The 22,338-nt window shown below is 36.4% G+C and overlaps 3 protein-coding genes across 3 annotated transcripts in view; 1 reads left to right on the plus strand and 2 right to left on the minus strand.

Annotated features, from left to right (window-relative positions):
- Positions 1–61: 61 nt before the first annotated feature.
- The window catches only part of LOC108949639 (monocarboxylate transporter 12-like), a 28,534-nt gene continuing 6,257 nt past the window's right edge, over positions 62–22,338 (plus strand). Inside the window, exon 1 of the mRNA XM_026835286.1 lies at positions 62–220. Coding sequence (XP_026691087.1) covers positions 166–220 — 55 coding nt within the window. The 5' untranslated portion in view covers positions 62–165. The remainder of the gene's footprint in view (positions 221–22,338) is intronic.
- Positions 5,617–8,511, minus strand: LOC100176902 (carbohydrate sulfotransferase 9-like). The gene is made up of 5 exons (XM_002127546.4): positions 7,945–8,511; positions 7,533–7,687; positions 6,838–7,075; positions 6,381–6,555; positions 5,617–6,006 (listed from the first exon to the last, which is right to left on the minus strand). Exons 1-5 carry the CDS (start codon positions 8,231–8,233, stop codon positions 5,805–5,807), a joined length of 1,059 nt encoding a protein of 352 aa, XP_002127582.1. The 5' UTR covers positions 8,234–8,511; the 3' UTR covers positions 5,617–5,804.
- LOC108949638 (adhesion G-protein coupled receptor G7-like) lies at positions 14,202–20,677 on the minus strand. Its single transcript, XM_018812680.2, has 11 exons — positions 20,528–20,677; positions 20,350–20,421; positions 19,606–19,697; positions 19,103–19,180; positions 18,599–18,730; positions 17,533–17,636; positions 16,693–16,903; positions 16,358–16,499; positions 15,957–16,120; positions 15,450–15,617; positions 14,202–15,080 (listed from the first exon to the last, which is right to left on the minus strand). The coding sequence occupies exons 1-11, from the start codon at positions 20,553–20,555 to the stop codon at positions 14,772–14,774; spliced, it is 1,500 nt and encodes a 499-aa protein (XP_018668225.1). The 5' UTR covers positions 20,556–20,677; the 3' UTR covers positions 14,202–14,771.

The raw sequence follows: 22,338 nt of genomic DNA on the forward strand, positions 1-22,338 counted from the left end.
AACCTCCGCAAGTGAGTTTATCCTAATAAATGCGGCGAATAAAACACAAAAGTGATAATCAAATGCGAGGGGCGAGAACACAACTGTGGCGCAACCGCAGGTCTTGTAGTCAAACAGTTAAGCCACTAAGTAGCAGAAAACATTTCTGTACAACGAAGGACAATAATGTTTGATAAAGAATTACCACAAGAAGTTGTTCAGCAATGGAATCTGTCAACAGGTAAGAGATAAGAATGTTGTTTCGCACGTTGGTAGGCAACGGGATTAGATTAAAACTGCATGAATGAAAATCCGTTTTATGATGTGTATTGAAAACCAAGAAACGACTTACAGACATTTTCTCCTAAATTTGGTTTAACTTTGTCGTTTAAAACGCCAAGTGTATACGTTGATATGCTCACAGTGTAGCTATACGATGTTACGTAGTTTCTTGCGGTAAAACTCATATAAGCATGATTGAGTAGCTTGTTTTCTAATTTACTTGGCGTGCCTTAAACCTACCGTATATATGTTGAAGTAACTTGGGACCGTGACACCGTTGTATTTATGCAATATACACTTATAGTGATAGCATCATCGTGAAGTAGTTAATCTATTTTTTGCAATACCATAGGAACCGTGTCGATTTTATCAGTGTGTGTGAGAAGTCAAAAACTTGGTAGCGCGCCAAGCGTTGTGAACGCGCGAGGCGAACACGTATGCCCATACAAAGTCAAATACCCTAACAAAATCATTTGCTTTTCTCCCTTACACGTATCTCCTAAAGATTTCTAAACTATCCTATATTGAACCGCATTGTAACAATATCTGTAGCTACAAATCGACTTATTTATCACTACAAAGAGTATCTAACCGTTAAAAAGTTGAGTTATCTGCACACTCATTTAAACCTAATCATACACAGTCTTACTGGTTCTGATTAATGGTGTACGTGAAGTCCTACAGGTTAACAACATTACGTTGTAAGTGTTAACTAAAGTCTAAAATAGAATCATCGTTTTTATTTACTGATAAATAATACGTCAGTTCCATAACTCATATACTTGTACAACAGTCACGCTTTTTAACTGACGTTCTTTCCCGCACCCTTTATCCATAGCGTGTTTTAACGACTATCGTTTTGGTACTAATTCCCTTCTCTTCGTTCTTTATATAACATGATCTTCGATATCATTTTCGAAGATATAAATAATAAATTATGTTATGTTGTTTTATACGTATATTGCGCAATGACCAGTTTAGAAACAAAAGCTGACTACATGACAAAACCCGCAGACCCACGTCTGCTATAGCATTCTGCACTCGACTTAAAAAAAAGATATTCTGTTACCTGAAAGTTCCTTCGTAGCGGATTTTCTCGTAATAAGCGTAGAGTTTGTCAATAATAAGATCTTAAGGGATAACTTATTGTTTAGTTACGTCGCAATTCGCTTCGTTTAGGTTCAAATATTGCAGTCTAAGCCCATAACTGCCATATCCTTGACTTAATTCTTCGCTGAATTAAACTTGAAAAGGCGCACACATGGGTTTGATGCACCCAACATTGGGCATGTGCAAAATATACTTAAGACCTTAACACTAGCTTAGTGGCTGGCAGCAGTTGAGATATTTAAATCGTCTTCAAATGCTTTTCATTCGCCTCAAGTCAGCAGCGTAAAATGCGGTAAATACCTACACAGAATAGTCGGCAATTTGAAGAACGGGGTATTTTTATACATTTCTCTTTTATATTCGCTACTGTCATTACCCCTTTTGAAATTCACTTGTCCGCAAAATTACGGTAATGTGACTCTAAGCCCGTTTTATACAATATTTTCTTTCTGGATCTTTAGTTAAAACTGACCATGGCCAGTGTTATAACCAGCAATTAGACTTTTTTTGTGAAACAAATTAACTCCATAATTTGAAGACATCTGCCCTAAGTTGCGCTAAACTGCGTGACCATTCGGTTAAACCTTTTTAAGTGGACAACGGTACTTTGTGAAACAAATTAACTTCCTAATTCAAAGACATCTGCCTTAACTTGTGCTAAACTGCGTGACCAAACGATTAATATTTGTTAAGAACGACACCGTATAATCTATTATTACATATTAAGTACATTCCAAGGACTATATACTTATACTGTCTTCATTATCGCCGCCGCAGATGCCAAACAAAGAGAGTTATAACATATTAGCCTCGACCTTCGATCGTAAAGTACAGGTGGTACTTCCAAAGTTTAAAACCCGCAGCTGCGTTAAGTTACGACGCTGTTCCGATATCGCAGTTCTTCCACAGTTTGCAGAGGAAAGCCATCCGGGAATGTTTGATCTCCGTGTCTCGGAAAGCAAAGAACGTTCGTCGCTGATGTTGTTTTATTGGGCGTCGTCTCCCAGCGCTCAAACAAGCACCCATGGTCCAATGCGTGATCATCTGATCGACATTTACTGCGCACACATAACTAGAAGACATGAGTGGCACAGCCTTCGTTAAAAATTGCTTTCTTATACGAATCGCCAACGGTGGGAGACAAAAACAAGAAAGGAAGCTTAAGCAAAGAACAAAAACTAGCCTCTTACACAGGGTGGTCTCGCCAAACAAACCCACAACAAGCTTTCTAACGATAAAGTTTATCGGCCAAATTCCTTCGTAATATTTCTAGTAACGGCGGTTGTTTTATTACGCCTCAAGTCACACGTGTAACTTTGGCAGGCGAGTCCTGAATCTAATATATACGAATAACACACATATACTGCGATCGTCTAATTTGGTAATAGCAATATAGTTATCAATATGTAGTATAGGGTGGAGAAGATGGGACACCCTTCCATTATATTAATTCCAGCAGACCGTTGTTAATAGTTCAAAACACGATCAGAATATTTGGATATTAAAGGTATCCCATCTTACCCCACAGTACCATACATAGAAGCTGACTCGAACGTTTGAGGAATACGCTTTTATTTCTCGTGGTAAACCGTAATCGAAAGAATACGATTGCCTTTTTTTCTATTCGGTCGAATTATAACACCTACACGCTACACCTATGCTTTCTATATAGCGCGCTTACCGTATACCACGCGTAAAACAAGCCTATACAGCTTAACATTTTTTTAGTCATGAAACACGATTCCATTGTGACCTATAAACATGGTATGGCATGCATAATAACAACGCCTGAATCATATATCATGTAATGTTGTATATACGCTCAAACACACATGAAAGCCAAATCGGAAACAACGGTCATACTGGAACCATGTTTGGACATCACTGTTATGTTTGCTACGTCTCGTAAACATGTTTTGTAAATAATCTTTTTTCCCTTACTCCTGCTATACCAGACATAATGTAAACAAACCATCAACGTCCCATCTGGTGTAAAAAGGTAGTGAATTTCAAAAAATCACCCGTAAGACCTGTTGCTTTATGAAAACACTACCGTCGTCCCGACAGTTATATAATAAAATCGTAAACTTATAATAGGATAGGGTATAGATGCGACTTGCTTTTAATCTATTTTCTCGTCACGATTATTACGCCTAAAAAACAATTTAAAAAACACGATCAGGTAATATGGGGTTTTGGTGCTAACGGTATCCCATCTTACCCTACAGTACTATATCTGGCCTATTATACGAAATATGATTTAATAATACCTTATTATCTATCTCAAACTGCAATACCGTGTAACCATATCAATCAGTCAATACACGAAGGTGCGGCTACCGTAAAATACGACGTGTGCTACACTTCAGAACTCAAGACACCCGGGCTACGCTTGACAATTTTTGAATCGTTGCGGTCAAGCCTTTGCCGATGTTGAAAATACATAGGCGTTCCCGAATCTATTGAGTCGCCGGCGCTCCATCAGACCACAGCTCGCGTTATGACGGTGTTTCAGAATAAGAGCTATTTCCGTTCTCAAAAACCAGTCGCTTTTTTATTGCTGAAAGCATTTATGTAGAGTACCTGTTTTTATTAGTAAACAAAGAACATTCAAAGAATTTTAAAACCCTTTTCTCACGACTTCGATATAGACCGTTATTAATTGTTTAAACACGATCAGGATACTTTGATACTACATGTGCTAAAAAGTATCCCATCTTCCCCCGATACTATAATAGAAAGAATAAAACGGCGTCCCATCTTCTCCTACCGTAGTCATTTTTTATTGCTAAACGCGGAACAAAAATTTGACAGAATCACCTGACACACACGTGATTGAACGGCCGCATATTTGCGGTTGAATGAATTTAACTTCAATTATACACTAATTATATTCATTATTCTTCCACCATATCCAAGGTTGTATTATTCGCTGATCGCGCTATCGTTGTGGTGGTTACGTATACGTAAATGGCACAACAGATTGACCACAGTTCAACTTAGAGGGTATACATTAAATATCCATAAAGCGTGATAATCCTTTTTTTACCGGCATATTCATGTAACTGGTGATTATTTAAGTAAAACCGGTCCATTCCTTTCAAACGAGGGTTTGGCCAATTTTGGCAGGAAATAGCTTCTTAACGAACGTTTTTTCACAGACAATTTCTATAGAGTACTGTGGGGATACCGTGCTACCTAAATCCATAGCGAACTTGAATACGTTCCTCCCTACGCATAAATCCCATATTTCTTGACCGTGTTTTCCAACAATTAACAACGGGCTTTAGGAGTCGTGAACATACGGGTATATAATTTTTGTGTGTTTATACCACCAAATAGAACTTGAAAACCAAATGAAAACATGCTCAGAACCACTATGTCGTTGATATTTCTTGACAGTTAAAACAAAAAGGCGACATTGTTATATATGTTATAGTTTAATATGTAACGATGTGTGTTTGTTTAACGTAAACAAAACTATTTCATGTGTGACGTATAACTGAGAGTTCACTGTGCCGTATATATTGGTATACGAAGATACTCGTATACAATATGAATCATATGAGTTTAGTTGTAGGTGATGATCAGTTGTTGTTGTTGTTATATGAATGTACCATCTATATTGTACACATATGTTCTATGGTGTTTCATATCCACAGTTGTTATTACGTTTTTATAGTATATACGCTATGTTGTATTCGGTAAATGCAATGTATATATTGTAAACGCTGAGGTGTATATGCTCTTTGGTAGGGTGGGGGAAGATGGGAGACCTTTAACACATATTATCCCAATATCCTGATCGCGTTTGAAACAATTAACAACGGTCTATAGGAGTCGTAGGGATGTGATTTTATAATTCTTTGAATGTTCTTTGTTTCCTACCAAATTGGACGAGAAAATAGATTGAAAAGGTGTTCCATCCTATACTGTATTCGCTATACAATGTTTATTCGGTAATGACATTACGGCTACCTTGTCATTACACAGGACTGCTTAACTTATATGTTATGTTTGTATTTTGTATGCTTGCCCACTCTATCAAATCGACTGTTCATTGTATAAGTACACCAGTGGGGTAATCCTGGCCCAAACCCTAAGATCCATGGCATGCCACGTTGTTGGATCTTGTCTATATAGAATAGAATTACACCAGTTCCAAAATCCCAGTTTTTTTTGTTAATAAACCTCCAGTGATTGCTACTTGCATTTTTTAAGTATATATAAACACAACGAATTTCATAATTTTATTTTATTTTTTTGCATAAATTTCGACTATGAGCAGCATTTCAAATAGAATTTATTTGTTTCAAATATAATATGCGCTCATGTTTCAAGTGTTTAACTCGAAACGTGCGATAAAACACGAACAAATGCAACCTTAAAACGCATGTTATCATGCTCGCTAGACGGAGCTAGAGAACAACAATCTAAATACGCAGATCACGAAACGGATACCCAAACATTTGAAAATCTCCCACGTACGTTTCGTACAACTTAAACATTTTATCTGGACTTAGGTCTCTGTAGTATTGGTTAACCGAATCCACGTTGATCACGCTGCTTCCTGTATTATTATACCCCTTTGGGAGTTGAACATGTTTCGGAGCCTTCAGCAACATCAGCATGTACCTTTGAATAGAAAGTGAGCGTTGCTTTTTTACCCATACTGGCTAAAATAGTAAAAAAAAAACTTTTTTTAATATTTTTTTTAATAAAACTGTTTTAAATATTGTAATAAAATCTATTCTATACCACTCATAAAACAATTAGCAGGGTGGGGGAATATGGAACACCTCTTCAATCAATTTTCTCGTACCGCATTTGGTAGTAAAGAAGGAATATTTAAAAAGTAACCGTATCCTCGACTACCATAGACCGTTGTTAATTGTTTAAAACACGATCAGGATGTTTGGATATTATGTGCTAAAGGTGTCCCATCTTCCCCCACCCCACCATATATTACATTCAGATTATAACTTATACAAAATGGCCGCCCTCCGCACCTTGAATCTTCCTCAATAGTTTCCATATGTGCTATGACGTCATAATGGATAGTGCACATACTGCATACCCGGTTATAATTTGACCAATGGTTTTCTATGACCGAAAATTTGTCGCTGTTGTTCCCATCAATAAGGTAATCCACGAATTCTTCGAATGTAGCTTCCTTTCGCTTGGCTGTGTCAAATCAAACGTTTACTTGTCGGTTGTTATAAAATAAGAGCAAACAACTTGTTTTATGAAGCTGTTATTCGGATTTTCTGGGGAAAGTCAAAACAAAAGTAATACAGTTTATCGTGTTTTTTTGTACGGTCGCAGGGCTACGGTTATAAAATTCTGTAAAAAACATATGTTGATGTTCTGAAAGCGTGTCCCACTTTACCCCATCCTACTATATATTGATATGGTTTTAATTTACAGAACAACAAAAGCTGTACAGTTTACAATATACTCGCTCACTTTTATCAGAAGTATAATTGCTCCCGTATTTCTGTCGGATCGCGTAAGAGATTTTATAATATTGTGGTTTTTCCAAGTTGTCCTGTTTCGCTATCTTGTTTCTATAAGCTGATACCAAGCGTTCGTATGGGTCTCTCACGACCACGAACTTCATGTAGTCTTTAATAGCAGGTGGTACACCAACGTTTAGCGTGAGATATTTCTTGGCCACGATTCCGTGTAGGCGGTCATGATCGATCTGAGATAAATAATGTACCATTATTAATGTCAAAATATATAAGTTAGGTCTTTATATAAGTTAAAGGACTTGTATTAAAATTTAAAGCGTTTTTATACATGCTCTGTATTGAATAGACTGTGAGATTTTCTTTTATACACAGCAGTGCGGCATAAAACCCTAAAACTCATAATTGCCCTGTTCAGTATGCGTTTTTAAGTGCTAGAAACTGTGCACAAACCAATAGCGTAGTAGGGCAGGTTAAAGATGGGATACCTTTAGCACATATAATATCCAAATATCCTGATGTGTTTTAAACAATTAACAACTGTCTATGAAATTCAATTAGGAAAAAAAAGAATAAAAATGTGTCCCATCTCCCCCCACCCTACTATATACGGAATATAGACGAAGTTTGGCATAGAGGTTTAGACTATATTAAGGTGTTCCATCTTACCCCACCCTCACTGTATCTTACCGCGTCCAACTCTTTCTGCGACTTTGCGTATCCGTTCAACAACATAATCACTTTCTTCCAGTTAGTACACCCGGTCTTAGGAATAAAGCAATAAGCAAACTTGTATTTCTTCGCCAAAACGAACTTGACTGGTTTAGCTGATTCGGTATCTAAACCTAGGAAATTAGGTACTTGTTAGCACAACTATAAGTGCACTTTTTTTAGTTACATGTTATAGTAGAGTGGGGTAAAATGGGATATTTTTTCCTTGACCATTTGGTATAGTAAACCACGAGTATTTACAGAATTATATAAACGTAGCCATGCGACTCTAAAACAGCGTTGTAAATTGTTTAAAACATGATCAGAAACTATGGAATACAGGTGCTAACGGTTTCCCATCTTACCCCACAGTACTATATGTTTTACCCACCCATCTTTTTGCATTTCGCTTGCAACAGTTCCCGTCTATCCCGCATTCGTTGTGCCATCATCTCCATGAACCATTTTTCTGATTCGCCGACCACTAAAGTTTCCACGCGAGTTTTCGGGTGGCTGTTGGTGCTTGCCTTGTTAACCTTTATAACCCCACCTCTACTTTCCCGATAAAACTTGCTAAGTAGCTTTTGGTTCATAAGCAGAATAGAGATTACAACAAGACAACAAATGATGCCAACGTGGTTTAGGACTCGAGTGCGGAAAACAGGAGCGCCTGACGCCATTTTAAAACTTCGGATTTTTGCTTGTTGCTGTACACGAAGTGGTCTTCTTTCTATACTGCATAAACTGTACGAATGCGTTAGGTTGCGACGCGCTCTATGTTTCAGATCTCACGTGTGTAAAGTTATTAAAGAAAAGCCGGAAATTAGGTCGGATATGCAACGTACATGGTTCTCAAACAAAATAATTGACCCGCGGTTGCGAAATATTCTATCTGCTATTGAATATAAAGCTTTGACCTATTTTAACTAAAATTATACGCAATGTTCCTGTGAAAATACGTCAAAAGTATATTTTGATATTATAATTGTTGACGTGATCGTGTTTTAAACAATTAACAAAACTCTATGGGAGCCGTGGGAATACGGCTGTATAATTCATTGATGTTCTTTGTTTACTATCAAATGGGACGACAAAATAAAATGAAACAGAGTCCCATCTTTCCCCACCCATGGCCTACTAAAGATATCTTTATAGTACATGCGCCAATGCACTATATCTTCTCACCGTCGTATTTATTGCGAGTTCGGCAACAAACCGTTTCACACGCTGTTGTTATCTTAGCACTTGGTCACTCTTATTCATTCACCGGATTTGTCACTCTCTGTTCTTGTCGAGTTTATTTAAAACACGCGTCTTATCGCAACTCACAACGCTGATCCGTAATCGAGACACTTTGCGGGTTCAGATTACGACGAAGGATAGCGCGGGCGCCGATAGTGACATCACAAACGGACGTAATTGACTTGCGTCTGGCCCCGTAAAAAATGTGGGAAATTTTTATACGCACTGGGTCAGCGGTCGGTTTGTTGTAGGGTGGGGAAGACGGGACACTTTTAGCAATCTTCATGTACCAATTAACAACGGTCCATGGGAGTTGTGAGGTTTTATAATTCTTTGAATGTTCTTTGTTTACTACCAAATGTAATGAGAAAATAGAACTGAAACATGGACCATATTATTTTGACCTACTATGCACAGTTATTTAAAATCGGATTTGTTTATTTTGTATTTGATTTTATAATCTGACCTGGATTCGTACCCTGACTTTTCACGTTAAAAAATTGTTGTACTTTATTTATTTTTTTGATCTGTTTTCGTATAGTTTTGCAAAAAAAGTTGTTTTCTTGTAGTTGTTCTCAAGCGTGGGATTTAAATCGCGTAAAGTTTATTTGCACAGAAGTTTCGACTTCTCTGGGAGCCTGGCGTTTTCGCCAAGTTTTATGTCCTTCACTGTGGCATTGTCTCGTGGAGGAGTGGTACCCATGGTTGGTTACTCACCTGCCTACAAGACTGCTCAACTGGAGACGCAACCCTCCTCCAGCTGGCGTGGAGTGGGAAAAATGAGAGAACGGAAAGAGAGAAGCGCGCCACTTATGTTGTACAAACAGCTGGCCGAAGCCTGACACCTGACGACGGCGGCTGTGTAACGATTTTCTAACTACGAGTGCCCTCATGCCGCTGAAATAGTATTTCCAATGCGGCAGACGGCAACACTAGGGCCGCAGTGCCATTGGCTAATCAAATTGTGTACGGTAATTGGTCCTAACGCAGAAGTGCCAGGCACTTCCTTAATGTATGAACAGCCGCCTGGGCTAATGACTTCAAACGTAATTGGAAACTGGAAACTTTGCACAAACACAGACGCGACGAGTTACGAATGCCTGAAGCATACAAACAAACGCATCAAACTTCGTATTATAAAAGCTAAATGCAGCCGCAGTTAATGCATCTTGGCGATCTGATGTATTTATAACGAATATATGAGGTAAGTAAGAGTAATTAAGCAAACAAGTTAGCAATATATGTATGCATTTCTGGTTAGACTAGAGCAAGATCAATATAGTGAACGTTTATATAACCTAAAGTTTAATTAAATTGTTTCGCGTTCGTTGTCACCTAAACTACAAATACGCGTTGCGTTCGGTTGCGTCTTCGTATTTATTATAGAACCTAAATACCATGTTGCATAACAATATTGTATAGTAGGGTGGAGAAAGATGGGACATCTTTTCATGCTATTTTCTCGTCCCATTTAGTAGTAAATAAAAAATCAAAGAACTATAAAACCGTATTCTCACGACTCCCCATAGACCGTTAACTGTTTAAAACACGATCAGAATATTTGGAATTTTTTTGCTAAAGGTGTCCCGTCTTCCCCCACTCTACTGTAAATAAAACCGTTCGTAATATCGTTAGGCAGGTGTGGTTATTATAAGAATGTTGAAGTGGTTATTTAAATTAAGCAACTTTACAAGTTATAATCCATAGAGTAATATGACGTTGGTCATTATCAATCCATTAGTGAGTCCGCTAACATGGCAATGACGTCACGGCTTAAAACCACGTGGTTGCAGTCGTAAACAAAGTGAATGAAAAGTGCTCCCGGTTATTTTTACTTTAACTGCGTTAGGTAAAAGTTATCGCATAACTTGATAATAATTATCGATATTTAGATTTTAGACGTTTTTATAAAAAAATATTCAGACTGAAAACTTTTTTATATAGTTAGTGTTTTGTATATTTTTATTAAATTCAAATGCTATAATCGCGTATTGCGGTATTGAATACATTAAATTTTCGTATACCGTATCGCTATTATGGATTTATGTTTCTTAAATTGCAAAATCCGTTGCCGTTTTTTCTTATCTTTTTTTCCGGTTAAATTGTCCGGACAACACTGAAAAGTTTGTGCTTATTTTGTCTCGGCTGCAGAGACTTGGTGGCGCCGGCGCACCTGAGAAAAGCGAGTGAGTTTTGTGTCGGTTGTTCGCGGTTCGGAGCTAAGATTCACCTTATCAGTGGTGGCTGTGTGTTCAGTGTTCGATGAAGCGTCGAACTCTCGGTCAAAATCACTGTTGGTTTAAAAGGAAGGTGTTTAATCTGAGCTTCTTCCAGGACGGCAGCAACCGCTTTATTGCGCCCGTTTCGGTTTCAAATTAACTCAGACGTTGATGGCATAGAGTCAAAGCTAATTAGTCTGCGGTGAAAACCTGAAGCTTGAACTAGTGTTTAAAGTATATAGTACTGTGAGGTAAGATGGGACACCTTTAGCACATGATATCCAAATATCTTAATCGTGTTTTTAACAATTTACAACGGTCGACGAGAAAATAGAATAAAACGCGTCCCATCCGCTCCCACTCTACTATGCTATGGTTGTACTATACGCAAGGTTAATGAAACATATGTTAAATTAACAACGCAGATTAGAGCAGTCGCCGTGATACGTATGGTGTTGACTTGTGCTCTATATACAGCAGGTCCGGGATAATTCCCTTTACTTTTAGGTCTTATCTGATTTTAATTAGCAGTTCGGTCTTGAGAGTCGAGGGTGGCTATAACGCTTTTAGTCAATTTTTCTGTTTTGTTTAAAACTTCGCATACGGAATAACTGTTAAACTCTGCGTTGCTTTTATATTAAGAACAATAATTATTCTGCAAGCTGTAGAATGATTATTGTAGGACCAAACATATAAACGAGAATATAGATTTTTTTCTTATGTGTTACCTTTAAATATGAGGCGGTATTTCGTTTCGTACAATTTTATTACTTCTATGGGATAAATAATTGTTTGGAAACACTGTTAAAATTGACCGGCATCACTGCGCAAGTAAAAGTGTTTCTTATGCACCTGAAACGTGTGAGATAAGACCAGGGATTCGTAACCTAGACCCAGTGGCGCCCTGCTCAACTCTCTCTGTATTGTCGGCATCTCCGTCGGTTCCGAGCGGTCTCGCCGGTCGCGGCTCCGGTGTCAGGTAACGCAAATTGTCCGATGGTTACAAAGCGATTATGTTTATGGCTCAATCGCGTAAATAAATAGCGTTGTTTCCTCCGGACATAAAAGAACGCATTTAATGGATGGACCGTTTAACGACAACGCATGTTGTCAGCTTTCGCTTATCTATCATTAGAAATATAAGTTAGAAGCAAAATGGCGAATCGTTTATTTGTATTAGACAGGTGTGCAAATAAAAATTGGAAAAATGGTTGAATATAATACAAGGCTGTTTTGTGCACGATATTTGATATGTAAAAATCTCGTGGTATAATATGGATATTTGTGTATATTACAGTTTTATGAATATTAAGTAATGAATCGATGTGTGAATAAAACTTGGTCTGTTCGTTTACGTGGAGAAACGGTGGATTACAAATCAGTTGTTCCTGCTGATACGAATCAAATATGTGTGAAGTACGATGCTCATCTGAATGGTGATCATACATCATCTCAAGATCGATTGAGCTCCCCTCCTCCCGACTGCGGTATACATGATGCAGATGATGATTGTGAAGAGCTAAAGGAGCTTTACGGAAGACTCCGGATGTTGGTTCCCTACCTCACGAAACCTGGGGAGCACCCGGAGGACCAAGATGATGCCGTTCTCCTGATCCAAAGAGCGACCGAGTACATCCGGTTTCTAAGATCAGCTGCAGGACTGCCGGAGATTAGAAAACGAAATGAGCAACTTCTGCAAGCTAAAACTGAACCTTTGCAAAATATACGGAATTTATTGAACAAGACAGTTTACCACTGATATATTTGCGCAACCAAATAGTTGAAAGTATCACCCACAAATATTGTAAGGGGTCACGTGTTCACGCATTCCGTTTTCTGCGTAAAGCTCTAAAAGCGTTCGTGAAGCCAATGTTTTATGACAAACAATTTCTCGCAAAGCGGCACAGCCGATTTTGTTGGCTTCGCCTTGATCATAGCTTATAATGGAGTGGGGTAAAACGAGACACGATTGTCCTCTTATTTCTCGCCCCATTTGGTTGTAAACAATGAGATTTAGATGCCAACGGTTATCTCATTTTACCCCACAGTACTTTATACATTTCCATAATTACACATTTGTATACCAGCGTTGAATAGTAGTAGAAAATTATCCGACGTCATTCCATCGTTCCTAGACAAACTACTCTTACCTATGCCTACTATAGCAGGCTGGGGGAGATGAAACCTTTGCATTCTATTTTCTTGTCCTATTCAGTAGTAAACAAAGAAAAACTTAAAAAGTTATAAAACCGTATATTCCCACGACTCCCATATAGACCGTTGTTAATTGTTGAAAACACGATCAACAGCTATAGTGCATTTGGATATAATCTGTTCCCACCCTACTATATATATTATAACTGGTAGACCATTCATCCCTTTTGCAATACGAATTCGTATTGAACTTGTGACGTCATTGCCAGTTGTTCTTTTGTTTCAGAATCCACTGTTTGTTCCAGATTTTGCTTCGATACAGTTTCGTGTATTTAAATTACACAAGTTTGATTTAATCGCTTTTGGCAGGAAAAGTTAGTGTCAGATCTAAAGAAAGGAGTTATAGTATGCGATAAATTTAGTCATGCGGTATATAGAACTTTTTAGTTACAAGTTGATTCAATAGTTTTCTCACTACTGTATAAATGCGCGCGCAAAAGCCGCAATTGTTTTTATAAATTAATAAAATCGGTGATAAAATATGTGAGCATATTTGCTTAAGTGTCCCGATTTCCCCGACTTTACCCTATTCAAGCAGTTTATTGTTATATAACCTCTAAGAGTCAAAAGGCAAACTTAAATTTCATTAGGGTAGGAAAGGATGGGACACCTTTTTATTCCATTTTTGTCCCATTTGGTAGTAAACAAAGAACATTCAAAGAATTATAAAACCATATCCTCACGACTCCCATAGACCGTTGTTAATTGTTTAAGCACGATCCGGATATTAGGGTATTGTGGTTTAAAGGTGTCCCATCTCCCCTCCATTCTACTATAAATTGAATGTACAGTGTTACAGCAGATGTTGTAACACACCTTGCGCACCACCAAGGGTTTAATTACATTGGTATCGTTATATGTTGTACAACTTGCAAGAATGTTTGTCGCCAAGCAACCGGTTATATTTAGATCAAATATATATATCACATGTACTTCATCTTGCTATCTGTTAAACCAGATAAATCCATTTATGTTCCGCAATGGTGCATGTAATACATATACATAACGGACACATATATGGGCGAATAGCGACATAAGTTGCAAACAGTTCGATTGAAATATAAATTAGCAATCAACAAAGATTGTCGTTTATTTTCACAATAAAACACGCGTTAAAATAAGATAAATTATACCAATATTGTATATTCGGAAACCACACATTGTATACATATAAGAAATCCTATTGATCCAAAGTTATATGGCTTTGGTTTAAAGGCAAAGACACACCTCATAAACTCTGCAGCTAATGTAGCCTTGTCTTACATAATGTGAATTTTCAGTTTAATATTGTGCAAATACAACGTATTTATTAGGTATATAGTAGAGTGGGGAAAATGGGACACCTTTTCATGCTGCGCGGGACACCTTTTCTAAACGAAGAACATTTAAAGAATTATAAATCAATATCTTTACAACTTTCTTGTTGTTTAAAACACGATCAGGAAATTTGGTTAGCATGTGCTACAGGTGTCCCATCTTCCCCAACATTACTATATATCTCCAGTACGCGGTTAATAAACACGATTAAAAAAAGTATTTTTCGTCATAATCGATCAGTATATACTAAGTTGGCATGATGGATCTCAGTCTTCTTTATCGGCAGCACTTGTTGCGTTGTTGACATACGCCGCGCTGCGTAACGCTGCGTTGCGCCCGACGAATCGCGCTGCGTAACAGTACAAATACGCAATGTAAACATTTGATCCGAGGCGCTGGATCTTTTGCTATAATAAGCTGACGATGAGTTGAATTCCCGTCTGTTCTTTACGCAAAATAAACGTCGGATAGATTGTAACCATTTCCTGCGCAGATCTTTCTGCCGAATGCAAATAAAAACGAACATCTCGAATCCCTGAAAAGGTTAGACGAGAACGTTCAGTTTTCAGGACCTATATGTATATATATGGTGCTGTGGGTTTTTAATGTTTTTACCATTTAACAAGGGTTTTTTGAATCGCAGAGACAATACTGTTGTGTAATTCTATAAATATACTTATGGGACAGGCCAAATGGTACGAGAAAAAGGAATGAAAACATGTCTCATCTTACCCACGCTACTACACTTTAGCAGTTTCGACAGAACTGTTTCATCATAAACCCTAGAAAATGTTCCAAAAATGTTTAGTCTAAACTATCGAATCAAATTTTCGGTGACGAAATATAGGTACATTTGTGTGTAACATCGTGTATAAATATATGTTGCTAATTTTTGCATGCATACCTCAAACGACATCATAATACACAATAACCAAGTAATTGCAGAATTCTCGTCTGCTACTGTTAGAACGAAGACGAATATTAGAGTTGAAGTAAGGCCAAGGGTGACAAACAGAGCACCGATCGTTGTCAGTTGTTGCCGCATTGTCTTTCGTTGGGAGGTTGAGGTTAGCTGTAAATACATTAGAGGGTATTGCTTGTTTTTTTATTGTTGCGTATTAGAGAGTTCTGTGGGGTAAGATGGGACACATTTAGCACATAATATCTAAATATCATGTTTTAAACAATTAACAACTGTCTAAGGCAGTCGTAGGGATACGGTTTTATAATTCTGTAAATGTTCTTTGTTTACTACCGAATGGGATGAGAAAATAAAATCAAAATGTATCCCATCTTACCCCACCCTATACTATAAAACAAGTCTGAAAATTTATGTCTGTTTTAAATAAAATAATGAATGTATGAATGAATGAATTAATTATTGTGTATAATAACGTGTAAATCTTGGTACCCGTTCACGCTTGCAAGTTATCTCGCGTAGAATGATGACAAATATCGTCCAGTTAAATAACAACAGTATACCGACTGGCGTTACGAAGGCAAGGTAAAGCGACCATTTATGGATCCAACAAAATCTGTCTTCCATATAAATATCCGCTATCTCAGTTAGCATTTCTGTATGTAAAAAAAAAACGATTAAATTTATGAATCGCTTATACTAGCTGTTTACTTTTATAACAGTGGTTCTTAAGCTGTGAGTAATTACCCTAAAAAGTGATAGTTTGACATATTTGGCAGGGTTATATTAAATTATCTTTTTTTAAAAAGTGAGCAAATAAAATTCATACTGTTTTTCTTAAGGGTTTAAAAACATTAAAAAGGTTAAGGCCAACGGTTTAAAAGAATCAGTACCTGTTTGCGTAGCATTGCTGCTTAAGTTCACCCCGACCACGCCTGCTATACTGGCTATATTGAGGGAAACCACCATCAGGGGAATGCCGTACGCGTAGAAACTTGCCTTCCTGACAAAATGACTAATGTGTGACCTCATTGGCTGAAAGGATTTATCATTACAGTTAATGTATATAGTTAAAGATTAGAAGATTAATATTAGTGATGTCTTCGCATTTTATCAATTAAGTTATGTACTGTTTAATTCATATTAGCGTGTTATAACGACTGTCGTTTTACGGGACGAGAAAATAGAATAAAAGGTGTCCAATCTTACCCCAACCTATATACCTCACCTTTACTAACGCACAGTGCATCAAATATCCATAAACGGACATCCAGAACCAACAAGTTAGCCATGTATAATGAAAGACAACGGTCGCTATGAAACATGAAACAGAATTGTCAGGAATTGTGTTTATGCAAGCGGTAAAGGCACTGGTAGTCGCTAACACGGAAAAGCACACGTTTATCTCAACAAGAGTGTGTTTCCTGGATCGTTTCAACCTGTAAAAACAATCGTATCAGATTTTGCAATGTATAAGTAAATATTATAAATAATTAATGATTAAATAATTGTTTATTCACTGATCGCAATCGGAATAGATTGTAGGGGGAATTGGGAATATAATACAGTCACACTTTAGGGGATTTTGAGCTAATTCTTAATTAGCAGTCAGCAGATATACACGCTTAGATGTCTCTTTGTTACATGCATACCTAAAATAAACTGTTATATTTAGTACTATGAAGATGGGAAACGTTATTTTCTGTATTTTTCCAATCGGGTTTTCACAATTAACATGTTCTTTTATAGTTGTGCGGATACGTTTTTTTAAGTCGTTGAGTGTTCTTTGTTTACTACATAATGGGACGGGTAAATGGAATAAAAATGTGTCCCATCTACTCTCACCCTACTATAGTATTGCGGAGTAAGATAGGACACCTTTAACACATAATGTTTCATATTTTTAATCGTGTTTTAAACAGTTAACAACGGTCTATGGGAGTCGTGAGGATACGGTTTTATAATTCTTTGAAACTTAATTCTTTGTTTACTACTAAATGAGACGAGAAAAGAGGTGTCCCATCTCCCCCCACCCTTCTATATTTTATATCTTACCGCGCATACTTACTCGTAAATATAAAGTATAAGTATCGTGATGCAGAGTCCAATAATAGAGACGGAACAACCGATAATTGCAACGAGGGGAAGAGCTTTAGCGTTCACTTTTTCACCCTGAAAGTTTAAAATAACAGGTTTCATTTAATAAATAAAAAACGCTAGTAACAAAATTTTTATGTTTTAAAATATAAAGATTCTATTAAATAAGAATTTAGGGTTTTTAAACAACAAGATTTTCGTTTCAAAAACAAATATATGTTTTAATAATAATTTCTATTATATATTTACATCGTAATAAGACCATATATTTACTTCATATGGTGTGATTTTTCATTGCTTAAAACGTGTTGTGAATATTAATAGATGCATTTAATTCACACGTCCATTTAAATAGCCAACCTAATGCATGTCCAACTAGTTTATGCTATATTTATTGTCCCACCCGTCTAAGTATATGTGTGTAAAATTAATTTGGAAACGTTTTTGGTTTTCTAATTAAATTCTACTGTCGTTCCTTGTTAAATCTATTCCCGGCAGCATAGGATAAATAATTGCTTCAGTTGTCGGTAAGAACTCATAAATGTTTAAAACGGGGTTTTTGTTTCGGTATCCATATTTGTGTATATACCATGAGAACTCTATGCAACGGGATAGGCCAACCTTTTATGGACTTCTACTTTCATACTAAATATCTATATATAATATTTATAGTCGTAAGATAGGATTTTTTATTCTCTTCTTTCTTCCCATTTCGTAGTAAACAATAACAATGTGTAAATTTATGAGTTATAAACTGCTGCCTATTTTAGAGATATATAGCGAGGTGGGGAGATAGGTCACATTTTTATGCTTTTTTCTCATCCTATTTGGTAGTAAACAAAAAACATTTAAAGTATTATATAACCAAAGCATATATACTAATATGCTTTATAACGGTAGCCCATTATTTACTTTAAAATAGCGTTGTTAATTGTTTAAAAAACGATCAGGAAAAATAGGATTTAGGTGTTAACGGTATCCATCTTACAGCTTAGTAATATATATGTCTGAAATATAGAATGTAAACAATCGCTCACCAAATAAAGTTCGTTATTTTGCAACCGGCACGCACAAGTCATCAGCTCCTCTCCCATACATATAGTATCACGTGATGACCATGACGTGTTCGTTATATTCCATACCAGGCATGGCGTGTTGGTGGATTGGTTCTGTTTTATGATAAACTATTATATACAGTAGGGTGGGGAAGACGGGGCACCTTCAGCGCATAATTATATTCTAATTGTACTTTAAACAAATAAAAATGGTTTATGGAAGTCGTAAGGATATGGTTTTATAATTCTTTGAATGTTCTTTGTTTACTACCGAATGGTACGAAAAAATGGAATAAAAAGGTATCCCTTTTTCCCCCACCCCACTATATGTCATAGGGCAGTTCAGTATATTCCTATTTTTAACATAATACATTTTTAACCGTATATTCAGTTGTGCTGTTCTATATAAATTTAACCGTTAGGCATCCTGTAAAGTGAATATTGGACTCAGCAAATTATATTTATATTTACAACCACAAAAGTTACCTTGTTTACTGTTGTCACATGAACTTCACTCTGATTACTAAATAGTGTTTCCAAATCTTTATATTGGGACAAGTTTGCCTGCAAAATAACAACTTTGTACGAAATTATATTAATGATTGAATAAATAGAACTTTTTTCCCTCGCGTGATAGGGCAGCGACAGTCCTTAAAACACGGGTGTTCTGTTTCATACAGCTCGTGTCCGCTTTCAAGTAACTTTGTGAGTGATTTTTATAGTTAACAATATGGACAACCAATTAGTAACCGCTGGGCTGAATGTATATATATATGTATATACAGTAGGGTGGGAGGACATTCAAAGAATCATAAAGCTATATCCTCAGGACTCCCATATACCGTTGTTAATTAATAAAACACGATCAGGATATTTGTATATTATGTGCTAAAGGTGTCCCATCTTCCCCCACCCTACTATATATATATATAATATATATAATATATGTACATATATTATGAAAATAAGCCACCATAAAAATAGCTTACCGTGTATTGGTTAATTGATGAGCAGTTTCCTTCGATCTTGAAAGTTATATTCGTTACTTTGGATCCGTCTTGAAAGCAAATTGAAACGAGATCTTGTAAAAAGAAAAATCAATATAAATTTTTTACAAAATATTCTAAAATTTACAAAATCGGTTATTAAAGAAATAAACCTTTTTTTTGCAAAATATTCTAAAATATTTCTTCCACCTTTGTAACACGTTAACATTATAGCTTAACTTTACATGCGAGATTTATGACACTATTATATAATCACGATTTCAGATAAAAACGCAACACCAAACCGACTGAATGTTTTACTTTATAATATTTGTAGGCTTGTGTTAAAATTTCGAAGCATTTATATATAATGGTGCAAATGCAAATCCTTTGTAAATCTTTAAATCCTTTGAAAAGCATCCATAACGCATTGGCAGAAGTGTAATATTATCATGTTCTGGGTTTAAACATGCTTCAAAATTACACTGGTAGCATAACAGCATGTTGGTCATTTGTCTAGTTAAGTGTATAATACTGTGGGGTCAGATGGGATACATTTCTCCATTATTTAGAACCTATAGACACCCGGTATTTTCTGATCGTGTTTTAAAAATTAACAAGGCTCTTTTAGAGCCGCGGAGCTATACGGTTATATAATTTTGAGAACATTATTTGCTCGCTTTCAAACGGGGCGAAAAAACAGAATAAATCATGTCCCATCTTACCCGACCGTACTACTATGTTTACCTGCTGTTGGAGGCTTTATACTTGTGGTATGGTGTCCTTTGGAAAGACCCAACCAGAAATGAATAAGCAAAACTGCGAATTGTAAAATTTCAATTATTTAAAAAAAAAATATGTTACAAAAATTGAAATATGTTAGAAAATTATAATAATATCAAGAAGGCAAGTAATGATTACTTACCAGTAACACAAAGCTGAGGTCTTCTCATTAACCCTTTTAAACAACAAGTATAAACTACTTGGCAACGTTTACATTAATACCTCTTTAAGACAGCGAAAAAGGAAAATAGCAGTTTTAAAAAATAAACAAACAAAAAATAGAAGTTTTTAAAAAATAATAACTTAACAGAACAATTAAACTAACAGTTTTAAAAAATCAATAAACAAAATATCAGTTTAAAAAAATAATACTTCACGACAAACAAAATATAACTCAAAAAATCAAGGGCTGCCTAACTTTATAGTGCCTAAATATATAAAACCCCACGCCATTTGTTACACCTGTTTGTCAGTAAACGATACCATAATTGTTTTGTGGAGAAACACACTTCGCGCATGGGACCACAGTCCTACTTTTTTTAGAGAAAATATGAATTATTTATGTGGCTTTGGTTATGGTTACCGGCTAAAATACCGCAGGTACTCTAAGATGCGGATGGGATTATTTGTACTTGAAATATTGGCGCAACTCTCGCCGCGAAAACCATTCGGAATTCTCACACTGGTAAACCATTACCCAGCGGTTGACTTTGGTGTTAATTCTAGGTTCAGCTTCCGCGGAACTAACTTCTGTGGAACTATCTTCTACTCATAAAAAAGCACTTATAACTGAATGTTAATTAATCTTTTATTGTTACTTTAAGTTCTATCTGACTAAAAAGTCCTCAAAATGCGGCTTATAACCAATATTACATGTTCAAATACAACTGTTGTCACACTATGCCTGTCAAACCGAGAAGTTTCAATTGGTTAGGTCGTTTTGGATCATGACCGCCTCGAGCATTTCTAATCAGGCATATCGTTTCCGTATTATAATAACAACGCTGTGAGCGAAATACGCTTCAGAAACGTTACGGATATTTTGGCAATACTGCAAAAAAATGATGTGTATGGGATTTACTAGGTTAACAAAATGAGAAATATTTAGTTACTTCTGCTACCAGGCATATAATGTAAATAATCTTTCAGCGGTTCATCTATGGTATAAAAAGTAGTGTATTTATAAAGCGTAGTGTATGCCATTTGCTAAGATTACATCAGGAAAAAGGAGAAGTGAAATATCATTTTCAAACTATAAGATAACTACCACAGTACTATATATAGTTGGGTGGGGGAAGACGGGACAATTTTAGCACCTAATATTCAAATATCTGGATCGTGTTTCAAACATTAAACATTGGTATATTGGAGTCGTAAGGATACGGTTTTATAATTCTTTAGATGTTTTTTTTATCTCATCCACACACTTGAAGTCTTGCCGTCAACGTGGTACATCTAATACAGTGGAATTTGCTGTGGTTGTCGGACAGACGCCGCGTTGTTGCGCACACGTATAACTGCGAATAGGGTAGCGCACAAGTTAAAATAAAGGCAAACGCAGAACTGCAAGCAAAGCCTATAAAACAAAAAAACTTTGCTAATGCAATTAAAATCAATTGTACAATAAAACCATTGTAATTACTTCTATTGCCGGTTGTGTTTATTTACTACATCGAATCTTCAGCCTTAATTAATCGATGTGTAGGAAAACATGCCTTAAATGAGTTACACTTGCAACTATAAATTATCACTCTAAACACGATCTGTTATTTATTAACCGCTGGCATAGAGTATGTGCTTGATCATTATTACAAGGCGTGTACTATTTTGAACAGCGCGCCAATAGCTAAAACCGCGACCGCCATTTCTTCGCATGCGCTCCAATGGAATGTTCTGTGTAATTAAAACAGCTGGCACTTGTTAGAAAATGTGACCAAACAGAGAATGTCTAAA

Source organism: Ciona intestinalis, chromosome 7 (genome assembly GCF_000224145.3).
Source record: "Ciona intestinalis chromosome 7, KH, whole genome shotgun sequence".
NCBI classification, from domain to species: domain Eukaryota; kingdom Metazoa; phylum Chordata; class Ascidiacea; order Phlebobranchia; family Cionidae; genus Ciona; species Ciona intestinalis.

What these genes read in the sequence shown, in the direction of transcription:
- LOC108949638 (XM_018812680.2), bottom strand. Translation starts at nt 20,555, where the DNA reads ATGAGAAGACCTCAGCTTTGTGTTACTG. An exon ending in ACCTCAGCTTTGTGTTACTG is followed by an intron (nt 20,422 to 20,527) that starts GTAAGTAATCAT and finishes TACAATTCGCAG; the next exon opens with TTTTGCTTATTCATTTCTGG. An exon ending in AAAATAACGAACTTTATTTG is followed by an intron (nt 17,637 to 18,598) that starts GTGAGCGATTGT and finishes TTAAACTTTCAG; the next exon opens with GGTGAAAAAGTGAACGCTAA.
- LOC100176902 (XM_002127546.4), bottom strand. Translation starts at nt 8,233, where the DNA reads ATGGCGTCAGGCGCTCCTGTTTTCCGCACTCGAGTCCTAAACCACGTT. An exon ending in AGCGAAATGCAAAAAGATGG is followed by an intron (nt 7,688 to 7,944) that starts GTGGGTAAAACA and finishes CTAATTTCCTAG; the next exon opens with GTTTAGATACCGAATCAGCT. An exon ending in ACTATTGAGGAAGATTCAAG is followed by an intron (nt 6,007 to 6,380) that starts GTGCGGAGGGCG and finishes TTCTATTCAAAG; the next exon opens with GTACATGCTGATGTTGCTGA.